The sequence below is a fragment of the Dermochelys coriacea genome, chromosome 6, assembly GCF_009764565.3.
Source record: "Dermochelys coriacea isolate rDerCor1 chromosome 6, rDerCor1.pri.v4, whole genome shotgun sequence".
NCBI lineage: Eukaryota > Metazoa > Chordata > Testudines > Dermochelyidae > Dermochelys > Dermochelys coriacea.
Window position 1 is genome coordinate 20,164,333 of NC_050073.1, and position 27,902 is coordinate 20,192,234.

General features: G+C 39.8%; 1 protein-coding gene across 8 annotated transcripts in view; it reads right to left on the reverse strand.

Moving 5' to 3' along the window:
• Positions 1 to 27,902, reverse strand: part of MOB2 (MOB kinase activator 2) — a 166,366-nt gene that overhangs the window by 39,438 nt on the left and 99,026 nt on the right. Inside the window, exon 1 of one of the 8 annotated variants that reach the window (XM_038404507.2) lies at positions 3,435 to 3,673. The exons of 6 other annotated variants lie outside the window; for them this stretch is intronic. In XM_038404507.2, the coding sequence (XP_038260435.1) occupies positions 3,435 to 3,544 (110 nt within the window). In that variant the 5' untranslated portion in view covers positions 3,545 to 3,673. Of the gene's footprint in view, positions 1 to 1,283; positions 1,427 to 3,434; positions 3,674 to 27,902 lie in introns of those variants that run through there. One more of the 8 variants, XM_043517787.1, reaches the window with a different exon arrangement.

Genomic DNA, 27,902 nt, shown 5'->3' on the forward strand with positions numbered 1-27,902 from the left:
AGTAAAACAACATATTTGTCATGATTAACGTGTAATGCATCTGCACTAGAAAGTCTATCACTTGTAATTCTCAGCCTGTGCAGCTCCATGAAAAGTAGCAATGGTGGACTCTGTGTAGACAGTGGAATTTTTACCACTATTTTTTGTCACTGCTGAGCCACGTCCACATCAAAACTTCCAACAGTGGAGCTGCACCAGTGTGGAATTTAGGGTTCTAATTTTGCCAGACAAAATTAGACAAAACAAAAGGTCACAAACTATTTACATACTCAGCACTGGCACACACAAAAATCCACCAAGCCTTTCTCCACCCAGCAAGTAGCAGTCCCTTTGAGGTTCTCCACAAGTAGTTTCATGGCCTGATCTACACAGGAAAGTTACCGGTCACTGCCAATGGGCGTCATTCAGAAGTTCACACCACTTCAACTTCAGTGTAGACCACCACAAACAGAGTTTGGCATGGTTTAAGAAAGCCACATTCATAACTGCGCTGAATACATTTTGTCCTAGACTAGAACACAACAGGGTTCAAAATGAACTAGATAAGTTCATGGAGGATAGGTCCATCAATGGCTATTAGCCAGGATGGGCAGGGATGGTGTCCCTAGCCTCTGTTTGCCAGAAGCTGGGAATGGGTGACAGGGGATCGATCACTCTTTACCTGTTCTGTTCATTCCCTCTGGGGCACCTGGCATTGGCCACTGTCAGAGGACAGGATACTGGGCTAGATGGACTTTTGGTCTGACCCAGTAGGGCCGTTCTTATGCCCTACGCTAAAAGTCAGACAAGTACCAAACCAATGACACCAATCATTGGCAAGAAGAAAATTTTCCTATAACCAGGCCTATGTCTCTTCCACTTTCATCAACATCACTGGCCTCACGTTACTATGAAGTGCTAGCAGACTATTTCTGCAACAAACTTGCACACCTCACTCCTTAGATGAGAGGTAGTCTATTTTTTGTCAAGATCAAAATTTCTTGGTGACATTTTAATCAAGGTCCAAACTCCAGAGCAAATTTTTATACCACAACAACGGTAAGAAGTAGTAAATAAAAAATTCCGCAGTTCATTCAAAGTATCTGGCAGTCCAGATTTGGCCTGTGGTACACCTATTAACTTCCCCTGCCTTAGACCAATCTCAGACCTATGTTCTTACTATCCCCCATCATCCTAGTATCTGAGCTCTTTATAGGGTGATGAATTTATCGTCAACATTCTTAGGAGGTAGGGAAGTATTATTCCATTTCACAGCCTGCAACAGAGCGAGATTAAGTGATTCCACAAGGGCACATGAGGAGTTTGCAGCAGATCCAGGAAATGAACCCAGATCTGAGTCCCCAGCCAGAGTCCAAACAGGCTGAGCTGGGCTGGGCTGCTGTCTGGCAGGGACACAGTGAGGTGACTTCATATTTTCTTCTTTTTGGATGCAGAAGCTGGTAGCCCAGGACAAAACAGGTAAATACAAAAAAGGACAGCAACACACAATAACCATCAATTCATGGGTAGTATTCAAATGTAAGAGAAGAGAAAGTACTTGTGCATTATGACACAAAATATAGTACTTTATCCATACTTTATCCACTAACACCTGTCTAATAGTAGGCTAGGCAAAATAAAATCCACCTCATTTCTTCATCATCCAAGCCCAAAACATTACACATACTGCAGCAGCTTTTCCCTTTTCATGCTAGAGTTATGGTATATACTTTAGAAAATGAGACATGCCATAGCACAAGTAACTTCAGAAGAAATTACTCTGTGGTTACCAAAAATAAATTATACAGAAATGTAATATACACACTCTCAAAATGGGGGGGGGGGGGAATCAGTAAGACTTAAAGTTCATTGTGACTTGTCAAAATTATTCATCTCTCAAACATACAAATGTATATTTATTTCACTTGTAAGTCATGGGAAGTTACCTGTATTTAAGACCAGCTATTACAGATCCTGAACAAAGGCTTTGGCAATACTTTCCTTCAGAGGCACCAATGTATCTACATCTGGGAGTGCTGCCAATAGAACAGCTACTAAAACTTCAAAAAGGTTCACAACATGAATAGCCAGCCACTGGCCAAAGTGTTTTAAGATAGGACTTACTGCATACCAGCACACTGAATTACAGAATCTAAAAAAAAAAAAAAGCTTGCAAACAAAGAATGGAACCTGAAACAGTTCTGAAACACTCAACTAGTTGAAGAGCTGGGAAAGGAACTTACCATTCCTCAAAACTCTACCCCTTAGAAAGTATCAATGAGAGACAAAAGCATGAAAAGAGGAATGACAGAGCAAGCAAAAGGGAAAAGGGGAAGACAGCTGCTATTTACAATTAACAATTTAAAAAAATGCATCCCATTTAACTTAAGCTCAGTCAAGTTCTCTAGCAGAAATGACAGTCAGATCTTAGTCCAGTTTTTCCTGTCTTTACTTAGTTGTTACAAAGCTCAAGTTTAATGAACATCTTCACAGTGCAGACTGTCGTGTCAGAGAACCCATAAATCAAGGAAGGAAGATGTGGGATAATGTTTCTGTTGACAAACGTTTTTAACAATTTGCCATCAATAAGAGGAAACAGCCGCAAGCAGAGGCTTGCCAAATAAAGTTATGTGCATGCAACAAAGCCCCTCTTTGGCACTAAGGGCACTAATTCTTCATTTTAGAAAGATATTTGAGCTCATGTTAACAGAAATAAAAAGCTACATTTTCCCCAACATCAAGCCTGTTTCACCTAATATTTGTGATGAAAATTTCTTCTCAACCCAGAACAGATCAGACCTCTCTCCAATCAAGCTTTTATACTTGCCAAAAGTTTTCCTTTTGGTCTTGATATTTACATATACACATACAATCAGACCCGTAACAGTACGTTTAGAATACGTTAAAAAAATTAGTTCAGCATATTACCAATGCACAGACAAAAAAGTCACGTGCATTATGTAGATTCTTGGTCAAACTACTTACTCAAGTAACACTACCAATGAAGAAAACAAGTACCCATTCACCAACCATCCCCTTGAAACTCAGCACTCTCAGATGCCTTCAAACTTATTTCACTACAGTATTACATTTGACAAAACAGGTTTTAAACACTGGTATAGATTCAAGAAGTGTTTTTGATAGTTTTTGATATGGCTACCAGTTAAGTTTTTGAGACAATCAACACAGCTTTTGATTCCCCATTCCTTAAAAATGTTGAACAAGACCAACAGTTACTTTGCCAGTTGTCTACCTCACAACACTGTTTAAATCCCCCTCTCACAATGTATCTCCACTTTACAACATTGTCTTTACAGAGTTTCCCCCACTACATACTTATTTGTGCTTATGAAATCAAATGAAATAAAATAATGCTCCCCATTGTGCTGTGCATGCCAACTCCCTGCCCTGTACCTCTCCCTTAATTTCTAAAATGATGACAACCTGATTGTTACCTTAGCACTTTACCCACCGCCTGCAGAACCATTTTGCAGCTTAATCCAGTTTTGGGATTCTGGGAGAGTACAGGTCTGTCTCCAGAGAGGTTACAATGATCCCCAACCATGGTACAAAGAGAAAATGAGGGACGGGAGGGAAAAGCTGAGGGGAATGGCCAGTACAGCCTCACCTCCACTCTTCCAATCTCTCTCCCTGTAAAAACTAGTCCAACCACATTCACAGAGTGTACACAGCTTACTTCACCCAGTCCTCCCTCCCTCTTTTCCTCAGCCAATAAGCAAGCAGCAAGAGAGAAAAAACCTCAGCTGGAAAAGACAAACAGCTGCTCTTTAAAAAAAAAAAAAAAAAAAAAAAGCATATTCTGAGCCAGAGCCAAGTCTGAGGAGCCAGAGCCAATAAGGGAGCATCTGAATTGGCCTTTTCAAACCGGCGCCAGCCATGCAGCAAGACAAGAGTAGTAGTGTGGGGGATAAGCAAGCCTCTTTCAGCCAAGCTCTTTGCAGTACTGTGTTGGGAGACATATTTCATTAACTAATCCCTGTAGAGGAAAGGAAGCAGCACTTTTACACCAAACTTCATATTTTATCATTCTTATTCCCAGTGCACAAGGCTAGACCAGGGTGCATTGGGGTACACAGAAAAACCCAATGCTAACAACATCAGCTTCTGAAGTCCTCCACCATGCTCTGCAAGACACTGCACAATAATTTCATAATAAATTAATACCACAAGCAGAAAAACCCAGGCCGAGGGAGAAATTCTACATAAAGAAGTGAAATTGTTCCAAATACAGTGTAACAAATCATCATCATCTACAAAGTAAAAGTTTTAGGTATTTTTAAGTGGAGAAGGAAGGAGCGAAGATGGATGTGAAGGGGTTGGGGAATAGTATCCAAAGCAAAGACACAATTACCTAAGGCCTGATAGTGAAATCCCTAAAAGATATGTCCGGATAGAGTCAAGATGAAGTTCAAAATCATCATCAGCAACAGTCAATTTACAAATTTATAGGCAGCCAATAGTAAACTAGACCAAGTGGGCATTATAGGATCATGGTTGTTCAAGACAGCGAGCAAGCATGCTATTGTTTGCAGCTTGTGCAGAGTCCAATGAGATAACCATGCTGAAAGGCCTGCTAGAAGTGGGAATAATTATACTTCATTATCAGCAAGGTAGTGTGTTGATCTTTAGGGCTTGTCTACACTGGCACTTTACAGCACTGAAACTTAGGGATGCGAAAAAACACCCCCCTGAGCGCTGCAAGTTTAAGTGCTGTAACGTGGCAATGTAGACAGTGCACCCAGCACGCACTGCCATGGCAGCGCTTTAACCTTGCCAGTGAAGGCATGCCCTCAGACACTAGCTCAGCATAAGGGCACAGCCTATCAAAACCACAAAACTGGCCAGGTCAGTCATGTTAGACATAGCTTTCCATATTAAAAACATAACGCACAAAGGAATCCCCTAAACAAAAGGAGGAAGGAGTGTGCAAAGGAAGGGAGAACAAAAACAAAACAAAAACCACCTAGCAGATTATTTCACAATTACAATCTTTACAGCAAGCCTAGTCTTCCCAGATTGAGGACAAGTATGCCAATGGTTTAACTGGCCTTATATTCCTGCAAGACAGAGATTGATCTAACAAGGATCCAAGGGAAGACATACATTGTGAAAAAACAGCAGCATTCAGAATTTAGAAAGAAAAATCTCACCAAGAGTATTCATATACGCATTGATAAGTCCTTGAAGGGATGATGCATATCTGGTCCCTTAACAATGGCAAATGATCATTGATCTGGTGTCTTCCTGTTATTTATCTAAGTGTAATTTATAACTCTGTCCCAGATACCAGTGACCTACTAAGGTAGCAACGTATGGTCAAAATCACAAAAAAGGAAAGAGGGGCTCAAAACGGCCCAAAATATTCAAGGAAACATGATCTAAAAATCAGAGTATTATCTGTGACCCCGACAAGCACAAACTCCTCCTAAAGGCGCCTAGAACACAGACTGAAACCGCTCCAGGGTAGTTTTACATTAATCCAAAAAGTGGCCGTTTGATACAAGGTAACTACTCCCAAGCTCTTTGCCAACAAAAGGTTTCTGAGGAGTCTTCCTACAGCATGCACTTGTAGGACTGGCGCCCTGCCTTAACTAAGCAAAGCACTGACAATGCCAACAATAATGGCCATGTATGCACCACTTCCTTTAAGGATTCAGAATGGACAAGAGCATGTCTGCAACTGATGTGCATCAGAAGACTATGGACGTCTAATTATACCAGGGAGCCTGTGGCTCAGTCAAAAAGCTCAGGGAGAATGCTGTTTAGCATTTATGTAGTATCTTCTATCCACAGGATTTGTAATCCATTAGCTTTAGGCTCAATATCCTTGTTAAGTAAAGGGATGTTATAGTAGGAGGTATTTTTATCCTTGTTCTTCCAAGTGATCCAGCTGAGACAAAGGATAAGTGACTTCTACAATGTCACATAGGAAGTCTGTGGAAGGGCTGGAAAGAAAACTTCTCTCTCCAACTTCTTAGTCCTGTGCCTTAATCACAATATCATCCTCTCTCTTGGAAAAGTCTGGTACTGCCCAAACTTCCTCCCCCCCCAAATAATGCAAACTTGTTATATTAAGTCAATCACGCTACTAGAATGAGGCGGAATCCCCACAAAAGGGGCTCACGGTAGCAAGGGAAACCCACACACTTTATTCACCAACTAAAATTCACACAGACATTTAGCCCTTTTAAATCAGTCGTAAAACAATAAGCATTTAAAAAAATTTACAGTGCACTAATGGACAAAATATTAAGGAAAAACCTTACTGTTTCCAGGTAAGTTAAAGATGATTTCATGGATCAAATGAAGGTAAATATGAAATGCTATGATAACACTGTTACAATTTTAACAAGAAAGCTATCCTCTCCATGCCTCATTAGTAAGCTAAAAGATTCACACTATCAAATAGAGGCCCTCAACATCTTCATATACAGGACTCAATTTAGGAACTTTTGTGACACACCTCTTGAGAAGGATGTCAAACAAGAAACGAAGACTTGAACAATTTGAAAACATATGATCTTTTCCCCTTGACATATGTAATCAGTGATCCATTTGCAGATGGTTAACCTCTGTACCACACTTCTACTTTCAATGCTCTCTTTTGTGAAACATTTCCCCACTCCCAGAGCCCTCTTTCTTTCCTCTATTTCTCCAACTATCAGCTCTCTGTTTGGCAAGCTGCATCCCTTATTTGGGCTGATTGTACTATACAGTTGTACGCTTACATAAAATCCAACAACATCTTTTAGGTAAAGATGCTGTGTCTCAGTTCTTATTTTAGATACCCCAAAATCATGCAACTGAAAGTAAAGGTTTTTAGAAAGCACAACTCCACCACTTTGAGCAGGTATGTTTACAATGTATTGTGTCAAATTTAGTAACTTAAAACATATGTGCAACATGGCCATTAGGTGTCATGGAAAGTGATAACTTTGGACTTTCAGAATTTTAAAACAAGAGACTTTGATCACAAGTTCAATGAACAGACAACAGATTTATCTGAAAACAGTCATATCCAAAAAGGAGTACTCAAATGCAGCATGTTTATTTGAAGGTGTAATAACTGAAAATAATGATGTATGTTCATACTGATATTCACTTGAATTACAACAATGGTGTACCTTAAAGGTCCAATGGCAGACTTCATACTCAATTATATTCTTCCCCTTTAAATTCTCCTGAAAGTTCCTCCTGGATACATAGTCTTCATATGCTATCTAAAATTCTGTACAATTGTTTAACAGCTCCCGAGTTCCACCTTGGACATATGTGCTTTTCAGTAGTGGGAGAAGTGGTTCCAAAATATCCCTTTCCTACAACACAGGGATAATAATAAGGCTTTTTTTGGAAGGTGCACTGAAATTAGAGAATAAAGAGTCGGATCCCCACAGTGGGTGTGAGAGAGGGGTGGGCCAGTTACAGACACTATGCTTTGTTATAGTAGCAGAATCAGACATCTGAGCATAGATTCTCCCAGTACACAAGATAAATTATTAAGGTTAATCTCATAATTGATGACATAGGGTAAGAAAAGGTACCAATCAAAGACAGTGGGAAAGGCAGAGCACCCACTAACATCTATTCATAAAACACATGCATATACTGTATGCTGAGGGCACACTTTTCATAACTCCAGCCACTGCCAGACCAAAAACAAAGAGCTTTATGGTTGATACCATCTACACTCCGGCCAACATTCCCATCAGAGAGGTCTATCAGGTCAAGGAGTGATATATTTAGAATCTTATGAATAATGCTTTGTGTGTGTTTACAAACATTTTATAAGCAACTGTTGCTCAATTAGCTATTTATTTCCCTCTTTCAGGGTTCCATAAAAGCAGCATAAAGCAGGTACACAGGGAAGTATAGTTGTATCTAGAGGCTTGGAAAAGAGCAAGTCAAAACCACTCAAACAAGCGAATAACGTAAGAAACAAAAATAGAGGCCGTTAAAGTGCAACTCAGCATTTATATGAGAAATGAGGGCTTGTAATGTCGGATTGTAAAGTTCTGTTTTAAATTAAATTGCAGTCTATTGTGCGTCTCTGCCTGCCATGTAATATTTTAATTCAGCTAGCTAGCCCCTATTGTTTCACTTTAACGTGCTTGTGCTATTACCTTGCCAAGCAGCCTTTCTAATTACCACAGAACATATCCCCAGTGCTCTGGGACCACTCAAGAATTAGCAGCAGGAACGTTTACATCATTTAGTTTACCTCCAAGTCTTATTTACGTTGGAAAGTAATTTCAGTCTTCATTCTGCTATCATCCCAACAGCAGGAGGAGGGAGAAAGCACTTGGTGTTTTGTCCAAATCCAAAGTCTCATAGCTCCTGACAGAAACTGAAGTCTTGTCCACACAGAGCTGCAATGCGCTCTGCGGGGTTTGATTTACAAAGGGCTCCAACATGCTGTCCATTAACTGGTCTGTGTAGACCATGCTGGCATGACCAAAAAATTCCCTAATGTGCTTTAACATAGTACTGTTTTAAAGTGTACTACGGAACTTTTTGTTGGTGCTAGCAGGGTCTACTTGGGCCAATTAGCGTGCAGCACATGGAGGTGCTTTAGAAACCACACACCCATAGAACACATTGCCTCCCTGTGTAGAGGAGCTAGGGTTGCCACCTGGCTAATTTTTGACTGGCCTAGCCAGTTTTAATGCTGTCTTCCCTTTTACTCAGAGATGTGGCATGTCGCTGTGATGCTCAGTACATTGGGGAAACACCCAGCCCCCCCCATGTTCATCCTTGTAAAATGATTGTGTGGTATCCAATGCAAAGTGTGTCATATCAGGTGTCTTCAGAAGGCTCAAGATGCACTGAGCATTGTTGTTATAGTAAGGTTATAATTTCATGTATATAGTTAGGAGACTGAAAATGTGTCTTTGTGGTTTAAAATAAGCCCAGGCAAAAACTCTCCAAGAGCAGAGAGGCAGTTCACACCTCATCAAGGCATGTATGGGACAAACCCAGACCAGCCTCACAGGAACAAAGGATGCTGGCCTAGGCAGCAACAAAAGGATCTGTCGGACTCTCGAGTGAGTCACCCACTCCCCTTCCTTTGGTCAGTTTGGGATTGCGATGAGGTAATGCTCACCTGACTCTGAAGGGTGGGGAAGGGAGGGGAAAAGCCAAGAGGGAAGAAAGAACATGATAAAAGGGAGAGACATTCGCCATGCTCTTCCTCTCTCTTCCCCCTCCATCTACAGACATCACCACCAAGCAACTGAAACGCTGATCAAAGGGGAGAGCCTGGCTGAAGGGCAACCAGCCAGTCTGTGGTGAGAAGCATCTAAGGGCTAGTCTACACTGGCTACGTTAAAGCGCTGCCTCAGCAGCGCTTTTACGTGGCTTGTGTAGTTGCGGCAGAGCGCTGGGAGACAGGTCTCCCAGCACTCTTAAAAAAAAACAAAAAAACCCACACCTCAGCTCCACGAGGGGCGTAGCTCCCAGTGATGGTGCACTGTCTACACTGGCGCTTTACAGTTCTCATACTTGCTATGCTCAGGGGCATGTTTTTTCACACCCCTGAGCGAGAAAGTTGAAGTGCTGTAAAGTGCTAGTGTAGACAAGCTCTACGTTTGTACGGGCACTGAAAGCGTTAAGATCAGCTTGGAGTGCGTTTTGCTTTTATTTCATTTGACTAAATCTGCCTCATTATGCTTTGACTTATAATCACTTAAAATCTATCTTTATAATTAATAAATTTGTTTATTCTACCTGAAGAAGTGCCTTTGGTTTGAAGCGTGTCAGAGACTCTCCTTGGGATAACAGGCCTGGTACATATCAATTTCTTTGTGAAACTGATGAACTCATATAAGCTTGCAGCATCCAGCGGGCATAACTGGATTCTGCAAGACAGAGGTTCCTAGGGTTGTGTCTGTGACCAGAGAGATTGGTTAGTGTCATTCGGTTGCACAATCCAAAGAGCAGCTTACATGCCAGAGGCTGTGTGTGAACAGCCCAGGAATGGGGGTTCTCACAGCTGAGCAGGGTAAGGCTGGCTCCCAGAGTCAGGGATTCGAGTGACCTAGCAGATCACCGGTCCAGATAACACCAGGGGAACATCACAGATGCTTTTTGTTTTTGCTGCCCATGCAGCAGTCTTGGCTCCTGGGAGTGTCACAACCTGGATGATGCCCTACTCTGCATGCATGCAGCGTGCCAGGCCCTTGCTTCCTGGCTGCCCGGGCCACAACAGCTTCTCTTGGCGCTGGGACTGAAGTGGGGGAAACAGACCCATCATCCAGGGACAGGACTCATCAGCAGCAGGGTTAGGATAGGGCACACAGTCAGTGGCCCACTTTTCTGTGCCTCAGAGATAACAACCCTAACATAGGTCTTAAGAGTGAAGTCAACCCAGAGGCAGTTTAGTGTTGGGGTGGGGATCCTATAAGAAGGAAAGACGTCAGAAATGTACTTTCAATTCCAACCCAGAAACCTCAGGAAGGGAATATGCCCCCTTGACCACACAGTGTGCCGAGACAAAAGCTCATCAACTGATACAAGAATTTCAGAAAATTCATCAAATTTAATACTTTCAAAATGTTGACACGGTACCTAAACTGATCAGTATTTTACTGTATTCTTAAAGGTGTGTGGCAATGGTTAAGAGTCAGTATTTGGAGCAGCAACCACTTTCTTTAGCTTCATCTATTGCTATGCTTTGCTCTGCAACAGGCAGAGAGAAGAGATTGGCACATAATATCTTCACTAAATGTGGAACACCAGAAACAGCCAGCTATTCCGTTGGGGGCAAGAGCAGCAAGTTGGAGTGTGGAAGTCAGAAGAAGCCTAATGTGAACCTGCAAAAATCTTCAAGATATTGTTCAAATGCCAACAGGAATTCTTAAAGCGTTTGAATTGTGGGCAAGACCCACAAAAAGTAGGACAGTCATTGAGACTCAAAGTTAGACCTTACCAAAAACAAGAAAGTGAGTGTTACTGCATGTACTAAGCAAAAATAAATGATGAGTAGTTTGATCAGAAAACTTCTAGCGAGTATGTAGGCCTGCATCCATATCACCTTGTGCAGAGACCACTTCAGATCTCTACCTAAATGAAGTTAAGTCAGATCTGTATTCAGATGGGACACTTCTAAAGAACATGGAGGTGTTTGAGTGAAGATAATGGTTCAGCAGATGGTACTCTTGCCTGTGTCACTATTGAAAAAAAGCCTAAGAGTTGTTCAGGACTGCTATGCTGTTGGAGGGCCAGTCTCTAGAATTAGGATATGTCTTCAATGCAGAGCTAATGCAAGTTATCTACATTCTACAAATTCAAGTGAAAACCTTGCAATGACCCAATGCCAAATTAGACAGCACAGCAGTGTGTGGTTGGAAGGTGCAATTCACTTTAGACAAAATTTAAAAAAAACCCTTTCATTTCTCTACATTCTCTCCCCTTCAAGAAAAGATATCCACATTCTTTCTCCCTCAACAGGAAAAAGAAAAAAAAAATCCACAAACAAGATTTAGTTTCTACTAAAAAGTCAGGTACACTGATGATCTTTTACACGTGTCCTTCTGAAGGCACCAGCACATGGCTGCAACATACATACTAAGAGAAATGAAGTCAGAGGAAGCAATCTTACTGAAAAAACGTATCTGCCTCAATACAGCACGGATGAGTTGCTCCTAGTAGCCAGTAAAAAACGGGGTGCTCAGTTTATGTCATTCCTAACCATTGTTTGTTTTTTTTTTCTGGAGATCATAAGAGATGGGAGTTTTATCTTAACTATTTTAGCTTAACTATTCCTTTTATTTTCTTGCCCTAATTCTGAAGCTTAAATGGCCTGCTCTCCTCCAAGGAAGGATTAGTGCAATAATGTATTTTAATATTAAAGAGCTAAAGTGAAAGACTCCTGTTCTCCTTCCATCCCACAAACACACAAAACCCCTAGCTTCATATAAAAAGGCTGAGCTTCTAAAACTTGGCTAAGAAATTCTCCCCAGGGTCATTTAACATTCTGAACTACTTTCTACACATATGCATAACCTCCCTGTAAGGTGTACAACACAACTACTGTTTTCAGTTTTACGTCAATATGGCGTAGCAAACGAAGCCAAACTGCAAGCTGTCATGGAATTCTAGGCTGAGGGCTACAATGTGTAATCAGCGTAGAGAGGGAGGATCCTGGAGTCAGCAGTTCTCATTGGACAAGACTATCCATGCTTTGGGTGGGAAAGGAGTGGAAGGAAATAAGTGGAGACTGCTTGGAGTTTTCCCAGACACAGAGCACCATTCAAGAAGTACGAGTTTCTCCCCCTACTTGGTGTTATAACTCCAGCCTCATTTCAGTCTGCTCCAGGCAGCATTACTGTAGATGATTTTATCTGATAATGTCACACTTAGATGAGGGCACAGGGAAAACAAGGGTTCATAAAAGTAACTGTGAAATATGCTTGAGGAGAATTCTCTCCAGGCATGCTATATTGAATACATGTGGAAACACAGTTTACATTATGTGAGATTAAACAGTAGAAGCTATTCAGTGCAACTCACAGCACCTAACAAAAAATGTCTTAACTACAGTTATTAAAAGCAAGGTGACAAAACTCTGAAGGCACAAAACGAACTTGGTTCACCCCAAGCCCAGGACTTGTTAGCATCCCTCACAATTAGGCTTATTACAGGATTAGCTTTACCTATAGAACACGCGTGCTGCACCTTCACCTATTTTCAAAACACCCAGCAGTGCCAGCTTAATCCAGTGTTGAGATAGGTGCACATCAGCTCCTATGATGTAAAATATACCATGAGCAGTCTAGTTAAGACCAAAAATTGTAGGAGCTTCTGCGATCAAAAAGTTCCCAGATGCAGCTGGGTCTTGAGCTGTTTTACTGTTGTTTGTATTGCAGAAGACCAGTTTAGGGGAGAAAGGACCACTTTACAACCCCAAGGTAAAACCTGTTTGGACAGTGTGAGTGTAATGGCATGAGAGAGAGGCAAACACATAGCTGCAGAAAGAATTTAACAAGTAATTCATCCCAGTGAACTAATTACTGCTAAATGCAAGTCAGAAAGGATTGGTTAGAAATACAACCCCAAGTAATAATGCTGAGGATTCTTACTTTGAGGGACAAAGAGTCCTGTGGCACCTTATAGACTAACAGATGTATCGGAGCACAAGTTTTCGTGGGTGAATACCCACTTTGTCGGATGCATGTCACCCTCAAGTCTGACATATTGCTGAAATCTTATCGGTTGATTATGAAGTACTTTTGACAACTTACCAATATTTTTTAAAATGATACGGTAGGGAGGGGAAGTAAAATCTTAAAATTAAAAAAATATTTTAAATGTATATTTACAAGAAAACACAAAAACTCCACCTCCATACACTTTGTTATAGTTGAGTTGTACTTACAAAAATAGTAATGACATGGCTCCCACAGCAATTGCAACTTGGCTCCCTGTTAAGCATGTTCTATTTTCTGCACTTGCAAACTTTAGTGCACACAGACTCTGTGCACGCATGCATTTCCCCTTCCCCTCACCCCCATTTTCCATCTTCTTATGTCTCTGAAATCTTAATTACAAAAATGAATTTAGTTTTCACTTTGATGTTAAAGAGGACAGTGTTGGTACACTTGACTGACCACAATTTATCCATTTAATTCACATTAAATGCTTGGAGACTATATAACTCATTGTACCGCACTTTCCAGAGAACACAAAATTTGAACTGATTGTGCAATCTAATACTCACATGTTCAAACAAACATGGTACAGTGGATTCAGATTAAAGAATGACTGGCCAGTATCCAGAGTACTCAAGTGTAAGACTGGTTTATGCTGTATTCAGTATTTCATTCCCCAGACATTGATGGAGCACATGAATCTGGACCACAGCAGTCTGGTATATTAAGGAATTAGAAGAAAACAGAATCCTATGCATACTGTCTTCACATTTTTAAACTTACATAATTTGTAGATAAAAATGCCTTCAAAAAAGGACGACACTAATATTCATTGAACTAAATTCATGCAAAAGTGTAATTTAGGGTTTTTTAATTATCAAAGAGCATCTGAAAGATGGAGTGATAGAAACTACTATTTCTTTCTTCACACTATAATAAATCCACTTAGATACGTTTTTTGAATTTTCTCAAACTGTCAAGTTTCCTCCCTGGTCTCAAAGTTAGTGTAAGTAATTTTAGCCTAAGGGTAACTTCCCCAGAAAACAGTAAATGCTTGGAGAGGAAAAAAAAAAAACACACCCAAAATAAACCCAAACACACACCACTTATGATGCAAGTGCCTCCCATGCTTCTGTTAAAATATCATGCCTGTGATACAAATGTTATTATAGGGACACATGTACGCACTGCTATATACCCTGGTTTTTAAGAGCTTGTAACTTTGATATAGACAATGAAAAATTAAAAACCCAACAGATGGGCTATATCTTTAGAGATTGACCAAAAACTAAAATAAAGAAAGCTTTTAAGAATTTGAGTCTCATCAGGCCATGAGAAGGCCAAAAAAAGTGGCACAGAAAGCATATGGGAAGGTCCTGATTAAGAATCATATTAATTGAGATAAAAAGGGGAAATATGTAAACAAAGTTAGGTGCAGATGTGGATGGAGGTCTCCCTCTTTAAAGAGCTCAGGTTGCTGGTTTTGATGACATTGCTTGATTTGCTACCATTGTCTTGTCCAAACTTTTAAATTCAGATTACAATCTCTAATTCACTCACATGTACTTGACTAGATTTACGTTTTTTTTCCTTGTTAGCAGTTAGGGCTCTGGAATGGGCCTTCACTGGCTAGAGAAAGGAATAAAAAGCAGTGGATAGCAGAAGAGATTCACTATTTGTGAAGTTCTCTATTCATCACTTGCAGTATTTCTAGCTTTGTACTGCAGCAGATGATGTTTGCAGCCAGCACTATTATGTAGTAAAAAAATTCACCTGCCCTAACTGAAACTGGCTGCTCTACTAGAGAGAAAGTCTTGAGGTTAAGGTACTGAACTGGGACTTAGATTGGAGTTAAACTCTTGGCTTTATCAAAGACTTTGTGTATGAATTTCAAATAACCTAGTCTTTGGGCCTCAGTTCCCCATCTGCAAAAATACTACTTCCTTCTCTCATCTGTCTTGTCTGTTTAAGCCGTAAACTATCATCTCCAGGGACTGTTTTAATATCTGTATGTACAGAGTCTAGCACAACAGAATGCCAATGTCCTACCACAATATAAATGCTATACTGTTACCAATGCAGGTAGCAGACCTTCATTATAACCAGAATGAAACAATGTCAACATCATCTAGGCTTCTGAACAACAACCGCCAACCTGAACAGGGGACACTGTGTGAAAGAAAGGGGTTGAAAAAGGGGTTCAGATTCCTCAAAACAAGATAGACCAATTATTATTTACTATTTCATTTACTACAGTGCCTAGGAGCCCCAGGCACGGACCAATGCTCCATTGTGCTATGCACTGTACAAACACAAAATTAATGAGGCAGTGATACCCAACAGGATTGTAGGAGAGGAACAGAAGGCTGTAATAGAAACCTATTTTTTAAATGACTGATGAAAAACGCATTGCTACTAGGAGAAAGCTCTGCAGAAAAGGTTAATGGTGCCAGAATATGTAAGCAGGTGACAGGGAAAAGAGAGGTAATATGTTCTAATGGATAGAGAGTCAGGACTCCTACGTCCCAAGTCCAACTCTGTCTCTAATTGCAACTGACTTCCTGTCAGAATTTAGCATCCATTTGTGCCTCCTTTTCTGCCCACATCTGTAAAGTAGGGATTACCTACCTATCATAATAGGAAGGTTGTTAGAGGTGCATAAAGTAATTTGTGATCAGATGAAATGCACAATATATGAGAATTAACATTAGTATCAGGGCTAGTTCGCTAAAATATTTTTCGTAGGTTTGCCTTTTAGTGCAGAAGAGACATAATGCCAACAATATTTGGGGTGCAATATATGTAACTTATCTCCTACCCACTTACTGCACCTTACAAAGACAAGTTATGTGCATGAGGCAATTAGCCCCAATCCATAATAAGCAAATCTCGTGTCTCCTTGACATTTTGGTCTAAAAATTATGCAAAACTCTGGAAAAACACACTCCCTCTGGAGTATAAATAGCAACCTTACCCTTACAGTTACAATATATTCTGATGAGAACTGCATCATGACCAGGACACTTGCTACGAAGACAAATATTTATAATTATTCTTAGTGTGCTATATTTTTCCCCACATTATAAAAATACATACATGGACACTTAGTCCAAAACTATCTTTTTTACTTGATACTCTTGGTTAAGAAAAAGTTATTTGTAACTTCACTACTTTTTATAAAAATAGCATTATGCTCTCTTCACTTTTTCGCCACACAGGCTCCCATGTCTCTTTAAAGTCTCTCAATAGGAGTGACTTTTTGAAAACTTGCATAAAAATTAGAGTCCTGTCTTTTTCTCAGTCCTGCTTAAAGTTTCATTTCTTTTAAAAAAAAAATCAATCAGTTTGAACTATATGGTTAGCAGGGGAGAGAGAAGAAAAAAGGGGTTCCACTAGCATTCTTGCACAAAATAGGCACTTGCATGTTTGACATCAGAGAGGGGTACAGTGTACTTTTGATGTGTGTATGCACTATGAGCATTAACAGCAGTTACCACCAACAGAATGTAGTAACGTGCTGAGAGTGACATTCAAACTTCACAAGCATTTCTGTTAGTTCTCCAGTAGCATGAAATACCCCAGATCCTTCAGAACAGGGATAGCCCAGTATTATCTTATTTACATGCTTATCCCAGTCAATGCTTGAATCAACCGAAGTACCCATACTTGATTACATAAACCAGCACATTTTACTTTGAATACAAGGCCAACTAGTCTATGGGAGCCAATGACCTCAGTTGTGGTGGGCTTCTATTCAAGACAACAGCAACGATTGATAAGATTGGAGCAACCTTTAATCATGGTGATGCCTGGTCACAGAAGTACATCAACTCCTCACCCATCCACCCAGGTGGAAAAATATAACCGACTTTACGTTATTAAACAATGTACAAAAACATGGTGCAAGGTTAAAAACAGTTTTCCATTTAAGTGCTTTTAGAGCTTCAGAGAATGAATTTATTCTATAAAAACCTTTTTCTGAGGCAGGGTGATGGAGATTACAGTTCCTTATTAACAGGAACAGAAGGAAAAAAACACTAAAAATCAGTCAGCTACAGCTCTAATCCCTAGTATAAAAAAAACTTTGCATTAACCAAAATAAATTTATCACTGTGTAACACCAACTCCCAGAGTAAGGGGAAATCAACTGGAATAGCTATTCCAGAATACAGCCCTGTGTGGACCCACTTTTCTGGAATAAGCAGAATCCAAAATGGATTAAAAGCTAAACCAGAAAAAGGCATTCATTCTGGTGTCCACAGGGAGAGTTATTCTGGAATAACTATTGTGCTTTAAACCCATACTCTGCCTTAATCTAAAATAACTTTAAAGTGAAACAAGCGCAAAGACTCGTAATAGCTGTAATCAGAAATCCTCTCAGTGTACTGGAGGAGAGGGGAGGTGCTGTCAATCAAGAGGATAAATAGCTCCTTAGTTTATTTGTAAATCTTCCTGTCAGTGGGCTTCAACCATAAAATTGTCTCTTATACTGTTTCCCTTGAGTATTCTACAGAATTTCTCTGAATACTAATGTTACTTGTCTCTCTATTAAGAAAAAAAGTCTTTGCATCTCTAATCAGATTAGTAACAATGGCCAAGGCTCAATCCCACACAAGTTTCGCTATATCTGATCAAATATTCTTGAGAAGAAAAATTAACTCTGGTAATCCATTTGCTACCATGGACACTACAGTATAATCACTCAGAACACCTACACACATGGAGACCACAACACAAAATCGGATGTTTTGTTTCAGGCCTTGTCTTCACCACAAAGTTAAGTCGAGTTATTACTCAAAGTGTTACCCTAACTCTAGTCCCTGCCACACATAAAAACTGAACTACAGTGGTGGTTTACATTCAGACTGGCTGGCCCAAGGTGGAGTAAGCGCTAAAGCCTGAGAGAGCAAAACTCATCAGCTCTTAACATGACCACTCTGTAGTATGGACAAAGGCTAGTGCCACTCTACACCAATGTCCTCCCACAATTCCATCTGGGTGCCCAGAAAAGACAAACCAGTTCTCCCATAATTCACTGAGAATTCATTCAGAGCAGCTCACCTTACCACAGCATTAAGAACCAAAGAATATGCCCCTAGTAATTTCAGCACCACATACAAGTATAGCACCAGCATGTTACATCGCAGGGGCTGCTCTCACTCAAGTTATGCTAATTTGAGGAGTACTTTGAGTGTAGATAAATTAATTCTCCAATGAAGATATACCCTTAGGCACACATGTTCAAATGCCTCATCCCTACTTTGTTCTAATTTTTTGGTGAAGGAAATTTGGGGGAAGAGACAATGAACATGTTGCTCCTGACAGGATTACTAAAACTAGTTGACCAGGTATAATGTGGATATTCTCCATTCTGCACAATCCAACTATTCTAGTACTTAGCTTTTCCTGGGCAGAAAGATTGCAATAGTGCAAAATTACCAAACTGCATGGTGAGGTAAATAAGCTTACACTTGAAACAAAATAGATACTAAATTCATCCTAATTGTGAGTACAGTATCTGAACCCTGTATTGAAAAGCTAAATGCATTCAACCACAAAAATAATGGAAATGAAAGCCTCACCAACACAACAAACACACCCCATAGTCTCCAAGAACTGCTGAACCCTGACTGGAGGATGAAAAACAATTAAAGGTTTAGTGGATTGTTAATAGGTAAATCAAAGCTTGCTTATGTAATCCTCCACCTTCAAGATGTTCTATTATTAATACCCGAATGCAAATTGAGGTTAACACTTATTTGGTGCTTCATTTATTGGCTCATCTCCATTAAAATCAATCAACATGATCTTGAAAGCCAGTGTTTCTTCCTCATGTGACAGAAAAAACAAAAACAACTGTTTAACCCCCTCCTGTACAGGCCATATCAGCTTTGATATCAACTCCTATTTTGGCAGATTTAAAAAAAGCAGTCTGGGCAACAGACCAGCAGCTCAGCACTTGTTCTGCTTTTGTAGGCTTATACAAACAGTCTTGCATTTCAGATAAAACAATCAATTTCTGCTTTTCTGAAGGTACAGAGAATGTTTTCTTCATTTAATTTTATTCAACTAGTTCAGTTCAATGACTAGTTCATTCAAAGTTGAGAAACTGATTATAAGAGGAAAACAAATGTTCTTGTTTTTAAACTCCCAGTCTATGAAGAAAAATTAGGTATGAGAAGATGAGAGCTACTGTTGTAAAATCTTGAAGGACATGATGACCAGAAACCATCAGTTCTATTCGCTAATTACAGACATTTCCTTTGTTTAATAAAGCAGCTTTAAATGAAAAACATGTTTTGATAAATCTACTCTCTTATGTATCCAGGACATGAAGGTAGTTTTCTTTAAGTAATAAATTTTAAAATGCTGGGTTTTGCATTTTAATTTAATTTCAATTTCCATACAAATGTCGCTTGACACAAATCATAAGTTAAAAACCTCCACAAGCTAGTAAACAGAAAATGAATGATGCATTTCTTTAAAAAAATAAAAATTAAGAATCTGAATAAATGTTAAAATACATTTTTGCTTAAACAGATGTGTTTAGATATAGTGTACACTTCTGGGTAGCAAAAGAGTAGCAAATTATACCAATGAGAATCAACTCTTCTTGAGGAAAATAAAAAAATTCCTAATGTATAACAAGCTTAAAACTGATTTAAACCAAGGTTTCCCGCTTGTTGATTTAATTCATGATTACAATCAGTGATTTAAATTAATCCACCTCGAAGTTTAGGAGACATCCTTTCAGGGTTAGTATTTTATTGTAGATAGAGCTGATGGTGCCACCTCTAGTTAGACATGGCAGGATTCGATTTAAATCATTTGTCAGTAAACACTGATTCCACAAATCCATGAAAACATATCCATCAATGATAAGTGGCGAGGACAGCCTCCATCATAGCCACAAGGATCTGATGTCACTGGCCTTGGAGCCATGCAGGGAGCCCTCTGTAGCCCCACGGTCATAGATTTGCTCACTCACTGATGGCCAGGAGTGCAGGGGCCACCCCCAGGCAAAAGCCATTTAAAAGCGGGGTGGCCTCTCCCATGCCAAAGGGCTTATCCCTCTTCCCTCCTTGTGGCCCTGGCTGGGGGTCCCTACTCTGCTGGGCCAGGACCATGGCCTCCCCAACACCCAGGTGTCTCAGGCCCCCTGCAGCGTCACTGTCAGCACTGCTCTAACACTAACCCCTCCCCTTATTTTACTGCAACTGTAAAAATTAAAATAGTTAATAAAAATGCTTAAAAATAATCAACATTAAGCATCAGAATTATAAAAAATAAAAATCCAGGTGTGTCGAACCTATCTATAATTAAGGTAGCTAGACAGTTCCCATTATAAAGCTCTTGTATTCAGCAGCTTATACTTTCCCCAAACGTCAACCACTCAGGTTGAAATTTCCCATGCTGGGTGTATACCTCAAGGTCGAATATTTTAAGAAAGTATAGCTAACACGGTTCGGCCATTTCAGAGAATGAGATTACGGAAAAACACATTATGCCCAGGCTTAAAAAAATTCTGAAATCCATTTTGTTGAGACGCTCTAGTGTCTTCGTGCTTTTGGAGCAAGAGCTCAAAATATGGACGGTGGTTACCCTGGTATAACAACTTTTTGTGGTCCCATATACATATCTCCAAATTATGACCATCTGAAAATTCACATATGCTCAGCAGACTTGTTAAGGTTTGTCAGCTAAATTCTCTGAAGAGTGTCTGCACTCAGCATGCTCCATCCCCGGAGTGCCAGGGATGATGAGTACTTCCCCAGTAAATGGTTCTCCCTGAACTAAGATGAGAGATTGTCCGTTCTCGGCCCTAAATGCTTCCTCTCCTCACCCTGCTGGCATCCAGGCCTTAAATACAAACGAGTTAGAAATGGCAGGGAAGGAGAGGAAAGGAAGCTCAGAAGGGTGCGTAGATAGGAACAGAGAGGCTGGGGAAGCAACAGGCAACATTAATCCTGGCATATCCTAACTTCTGAGTGCTTGATTTTGTAACCTTAATGTTATTTTAAGAGTTTTTTGGATGCAATAATCTTATAGAAAGGTTAATGATGTCCATTGGATGCGACGATAATCAAAACATTAATAGAGTAACAAATACTTTGCACTTATGTAGCTCTTCCCATCCCAAAAATCTGAGCACATTATCCCTATTTTACAGAAGGGGTATTGAGGCACAGAGAAGAAAAGTAATTTGTCTAAGCTGTACAACAGCTGCTAGTGAACTACTATGGGAGAGGAAAGAGCTGATAGTGTCCAGCACGGTCACATGGCAGATGGAAGAAGAGAACCCTTACACCAAGGAAGGAGTTCCATTACTGGGTTCACTAAACATCTTAAATGACAGACCTGACAACATGGGGGTCCTAACACAACTAATCAGTAGGTAGCTCCACCATCTCCTCACTTTTTTTTTTTTTGCTTTAAATACTAGATCTACATTTTAAAATAGCTGATATTTGTATATAGAGTAACACACACACACGCCTGTGAAGCATGCATATGGAACTATAACTGTATACCTCATTATGTACAATATTATTGCTTACACAGTTCTCTTAACTGAAGCAGACTTTAAGCACGAATTAGGAGTGCTTTGAGCTACTGAAAGTATCTTCCACGTGAATGAATTTTTTTGTGGACAGAGCCTGATCCTCCACTGCTTTACACCTTGGGGAGTAATCTTTGCCAGCAGTAATCTATACCAATACAAAGTTCGTATGAAACTATCTTTTTGATTTGTTAGTATTTTACATCACAGTGCACAGATGTAAATGTCTGCACAAAGTGCAAGATGGTAGAAAATGAGGGTGAGAAAGTTTAAAGTGGACTGACAGCAGGTTGTGAGCAGGAATTAAGCTTACTGGGCTAGTTATATTTATTCATGTAATAGTTGAATGGTAGTAATGCCACAGCTGTTTTTCCACAGATTATACATGTAGTATATGAAAGGATACTCTGGAAGTTTGAGATAGTCTATTTTGTTATATATTCTTAGTACTGTAATTACAGGAACACAGGTTAGCAAAGGACTGACTGAAAGGCAAGAATCCTTATATGAAGTACGGGGTTTGGGGATTAAAATAAATTTGATTAAACTACAAAATAGGGGGGAAAAATGAGATTAAAGGAGGCAAGGAGTAAGAGGAAGAGTATTGGTCAGTGAAAGATGTGGAGGGGCCTCAGGAAAAGAAAGCTTGAGGTTGAGGCTACCAATATAAACCTGCACTTCAATACAACTTTACCAGACAGTTTTAGTTGGAGATATTATTCTTTACTCGTTGTGTATTGTCACGAACAGAAACAGCTTGTGTTACACCCTAGAAGGGATTATATTTCAGTAATGAGCATGTGGTCTTTCTCCATCCATCCTCCCTTCACAGGCCTGTTATTGGAGAGCTTCCCTAAAACAACCTTGGATATGTGGTGGTACGTTAAAAAGGAGGGCAATGGATTTTTGGAAGACCTGCTGCAAAAATACTGTAAGATACGGTTTTCACAGTTTCAAAGGGAAATTATTTTGGATCTAACTGACATAATAAAACAAGTGTCTAGCCCTTTGTTTCAACTGTCAATTTTTCTATCAATTTATAAAATTTTCAAGAAGTGCCACCAGTAAGATTGATGGGAATAGTGTTCGGTTTAGCGGAAAGCCAAAACAAAGTACTCTATCCTTCTACAGTTTGTACGTTCAACTCAAGCTTGTTTTAGCAGGAGCTGCATGTGCTTGTAGCCATTGCCTTCCATTTTCTCCTTTGTTTCTCAAAACAAGAAAATGCATCCAGATTTTCCCCTCCCTTGTCTGGGAAACAGGAAATAGCAGTTAGATAGATCCAAAAGTCTCTCCCACACAGACTCAGCAGGGAAAAAGGTGGAGTTTGGCACCATTAAGGTTTGTTCTTAAAATGAAGGCTATTAATTATTTGAAGGTAAGCAACAGGATGGCTGGATTTACTGATGTTTACCCCTCGCTCCGCTACAGTTCTTAAATTATTTGTCTTTCATGTAATCCTACTTACAAATTTTTAAAGCTTATTTCATCTGAAAAAAAAAAGTACTTTTGCTTGAATTTTCAGTGTTTGACTCATCTGTATAGAATTTCTCCATCACTCACATATAAACGGGGCAAAAAGCAGTATGGTTTTGAGTTTTGATCCATTACACTGGGCTAACATTTCAAAACATCATATGCCCAACAGAATGTGTCAGGCCTAGTTTGGACCACCACTATATAGCATTTACACAGCAATCTTCATTTTTTAAACCACTGTACAAACTAACTAGTCATTAACACTCCTGTGAGAAAGGTGACAAGACATTCTCATTCTCATTTTACAAACGAGCCTCTGCTGTTTTAGTCCTAGAGAATACATCAGATAACAAGTGGACATGACATTTATTTCTAGGGATTACATCTGATCCTAGAAACAAAAATCTATCTTAAAGAATGGTGAAGCACAGAAATGCTACTAGGACAAACTGTAATATGTTCTCTCTAGAAGGATGTCAATAACTTTCTTACAGAAACTGCTATCCTTCAACCCTTCTAGACACATACTTTGAAATTAATCACCACCTAAATACCAGGAATTTCTGAGCCTGAAACATGCAGCTTCAAAGTCAAATTAACCAGAAGGCAAATTCTCCTTTGGAGCAACTGTATTGAGGAACAGGTTTGAAAGATGTGCAAACAAACTACCTAGGGGAATCCTGAGATGACCAATTAGCAGAAAATCTGAAGAGTTTGACAAACACTGCTTCCACAGCTAAACCCTGGGGGTTTTCTGTTTGCTTCAGTCAAAAGTGCAGATGCTGGTTGGAAGAAACATTGTAGAGAATCTTTTAGATCTTTAACTGCATTAGATAAAAACCTGCCCTAAGAAAATTTCCAAAAACCACCCCAACATATTTTAAAAACTGATTCAACATGCAGGGTTTTACCCTGCATTGTATACAGACCACAATTTGGCTTTAAAGAGTTATTTATACACAATCTAGATTAGCCAAAAGTAGAAACTCAGATCCAAGACTCCTTTACGGTGCTCACATATACTTGACACTGACTGAATAACCAAGGATGCTCCTTTCACAGACCATGCCTCCTGTGTTCAGGACATTTTAAATATCAACAGTTTAAAGGGTTACTAAAAATTAGTATACCTGTTCCAGTCTTGCAAAGTTTTTAACAATTTGAAAATGGGGCCAGATGGGAAGGAAGAGATATGAACTTCCACAACTGCCCTACGTTCAAAAGCAAATAACTAGGAGTAATATATTTTTAAAGTAGCGTTAGCTCTTATTTAAAGAAGAGTTAGCAGATGTGCCTCAATGCCAACTGGCACAGGGTACACCATACTCCAACACGCATCAGGCCTGACGCACTCATTGCCCCAACACACTGTTGTAATAATCTGTATCTAAAAGGTGTCATGTAAATTATCATATGCAGACTGGTAACACGCTGGTCATTAACAATACTGTGTGATGTATGCATGGGCAGTATATAAAGAATTATAGATGTGTGCTGGAAATATGTTCTTAAAAGTTGTTTTGCAAGCAGTGCAGAAGCCCAACCTGTCCTAGACAAAGGACTGTTGCCTGTTTTTCTGTGTCTCCAATCAAAACTGAGTCAGGAAATACCTCAGAGGACAAGTACATCTACATGTAGAAGGTAAACAAAGCAATGGAGTTAAATGAGCAGGAGGAAGACCACTAAACAATCATGATTGGGTAACAGAGCCTGCATCCCCAGGAAGCCTTCCTGGCCCTTAAAAACAGACACGGCACACTTTGGGAAATATAAAACAGAAATAGAAAGCCATTTTGGCTTCCATCTCCTGGAGGACAAAGAGGGAGCAGCGACCTTCGAGCTCATGAAAAGTAAATTCTCTAGGCCTGAAAACCAAGAGAATCTGGAACGGACTACAGGTGAGAAACCTGCTTCAACAAAGATTGTAACTTACTGAAATTCAAGTTTTAGCCACCTGAGAAAGCATGTTTGGTTTTCTTTTACTTATAATCCTATCTGTGTCTTCTGTTCTTACTTATTACCACTTAAATATCTGTTCTTTGGTAATAAACTTATTCTTGTCCAATTATAAAACCCTCTCAGTGCTGTTTATTAAACTGAAGGGTGAGGTCCTCAGCTAAACTAAAAGGCTGGTGTGTGCTCTGTCTCTTTGGAGGCAGCAAGCAACTTCTGTGAGTATCCAGCAAGAGGCGCAGGACACTGCAGGGAAGATGATTTGGGGAAGATTCAGGACTGGAAGGGTTGCAAGGATTAGCCAGGCTGGTGGAAGCCACAGTGAGGCCAATGTGCAGCAAGCACGTTGCTAGTATCAAAGCCAAAAGCACAGAAGCAACAGGGTTAGAGGCAACCAGTGACAGGAACCCTACTAGTCTGAAGAAGCCCCAAAGCGTCATAGTGTCTCGAGAGAGGTGCAGGGTTGTGAACATATTAAATGAGAATTAAACTGACCCCTCACCCAGGGCTAAGAAATACAACCGACTCCAAAGCAATAAAACATTCAGGCACCTATGAAGAGGAGTCAGAATTCAGTGCAATGGAAAATCTTAAAATTGCTGGGGACTGCCTAAGACATGACTAGTATTGGAATCACCTGTTCATCAGCCTCTTTCCAGCCCTTCTGCTGTGCTCCCCCAGGGGAGAACGAAGAAAAAGCACATCTTTGTTTTAGTTGAGCTAGAGGCAGAGTGAAATTACTGATATTGCATCCTGCACTGTGGCAAGAGAGGATGGTTGAGAAGCAGAAGAGAAATTAATAGACTTGCATCTATATTTTCCTTTCATGGCTTTAGTAGAAGAGCCTTGATAGACAGATCACAACAAAGCTCTATCTTTTAATATAGCAGGAGGCAGAGATGCTGCAATGTATATCCCAGTTAAATGTAGGACATGGGATCCAGTGTGAGTAGAGGGGAAGTGAGTTGTTATATTGTTTCAGTTAAACACCTGAATTCACTGAAAAACTATTGAACAAGTTAAAAAGTTAAAGTCTTAGTATATCATCTGAAGAGAAGAGAAGTAAAGAAACTGTCCTGGTCCGTTCAACGTTTACACAGCAAGTGATTACATTTGGTATTCATGATCACTGGCGAAGGAGAGAAGGCAGGAATCTTAGTAGGGTTAATTTGCTGCCTCTACTTCCCTTAGATACTTATAATTTAGGACTTTGGTAATTCTGCTATACACCAATAAGTAAATTAAATACTCAGTTTTAATGAGCACTCTTCCACCTTTGCATATGCATTACCCTGGCTATAAGCCTTTTCCCTTCTCCCCACAACACTCTCCACTGTGCCGGTTACTAGAAGGTGTGAAGTCAACAACTGGAAATGTCAAGACTGGAATTTAGTGATAATCTATCTCCATCACCCTATCCTGAACCAAGCTTGAAATAGTAAGTACCTATTTGAAAATAAAACCCCAGCCCTGATCAGAGCATTTTAATTGGTTTAGATTCAGCATTAAAATATAGATGACAGCTTTCTAGAGGATGCACCATTGCATTGTTTACATAAAAAAGAATACTGAAAGATTTCTAGGTACAACAAGAACTTGCTAGGGGGAAAAAAATGATAAAAGGGACAGAACACATTAACACAGACTTGAGAATTCCTGGGATACCATGAGCTGTGGCTGTGAACCCAATTTCTGCTTCTGGAACCTTTTTAAATTAAGTACATGTTAGAGTTATTGGTAGGTTGTGTAATAATCCATTAGAAAGAATAATCCATGTAAAATATGATCACTGATTTATAATATTCCCAAAGGATGGGAGTGAAAGCTGGGGGAGAGTGACTAAAGCCCAACAAGATTAAGAGGTCTATTAAAGATAAAGATGAGCATCTTTCCATCTTGTGTCCTGATTCTTTCATTTTTTAACAGACTGTACGGTTTGCCTTTAACACAAGTAAGTTTTCCATTTAACAGACAAAAATCTTTAATTTGTTTTTAACAAAGTCTGACACTAAAGGATTACCATTCCAGACCTATGTTACAGTATAAGTCTATATTACATGCTCCGCTGATCTGAATAATTGGCTGATCAAAAGGGTATCAAAGACTATTTGATCATTAAAAAGTATACAGTCCAAGTCACCATGAAGAAGGGCCAGTTTCAAATCCACTTTGTCAAACAGTTTTGTTAATACCACACTAAAATTTGCAGAGCAAGTCCTAGTGAAATCTCATACTTAGGGGCTTGAAGTTTATATGTCACATATTGGAAGGGGACATTAGCCACTTCTGAGTTATGGTAGCTGCCCATTTCTCAAGTAAACAAGCAACGCCAGTACACTGTGGAAACATTCCAAACCATGAACAAGAAACAACCCTTCAGTAACATGACTGTCTGCAGTCATCTCACCACAATCCCAAATCAGAGTGCACTTTGTTCACGCTTTAGCTGGTCAGTTTCCTAATCTAGAATTCCATCCCCAATAGCTCTGTCACCATCTTAATACCAGCTTTCCCATCTTTGTGCCATCTGCAAAACCCCTTGCCCTTGTTGGCTCTCTCTAGTCAGCTTCAGATGGCCCCACACCTCTTTCCACTGCCAGCTACAGGCTCCCTTACCTCATTCTGAAGGCCTTATTCCTGGCTTCAGATACCCTTATGGCCCCTGAAGACTCCTTTTGCTACAACCCAGTCAACAATAATCATACCTAGCAATACTTATGATTATGAGGTAAGTGGTATCTTCTAGCCCTTCTCTGGAGGGACTT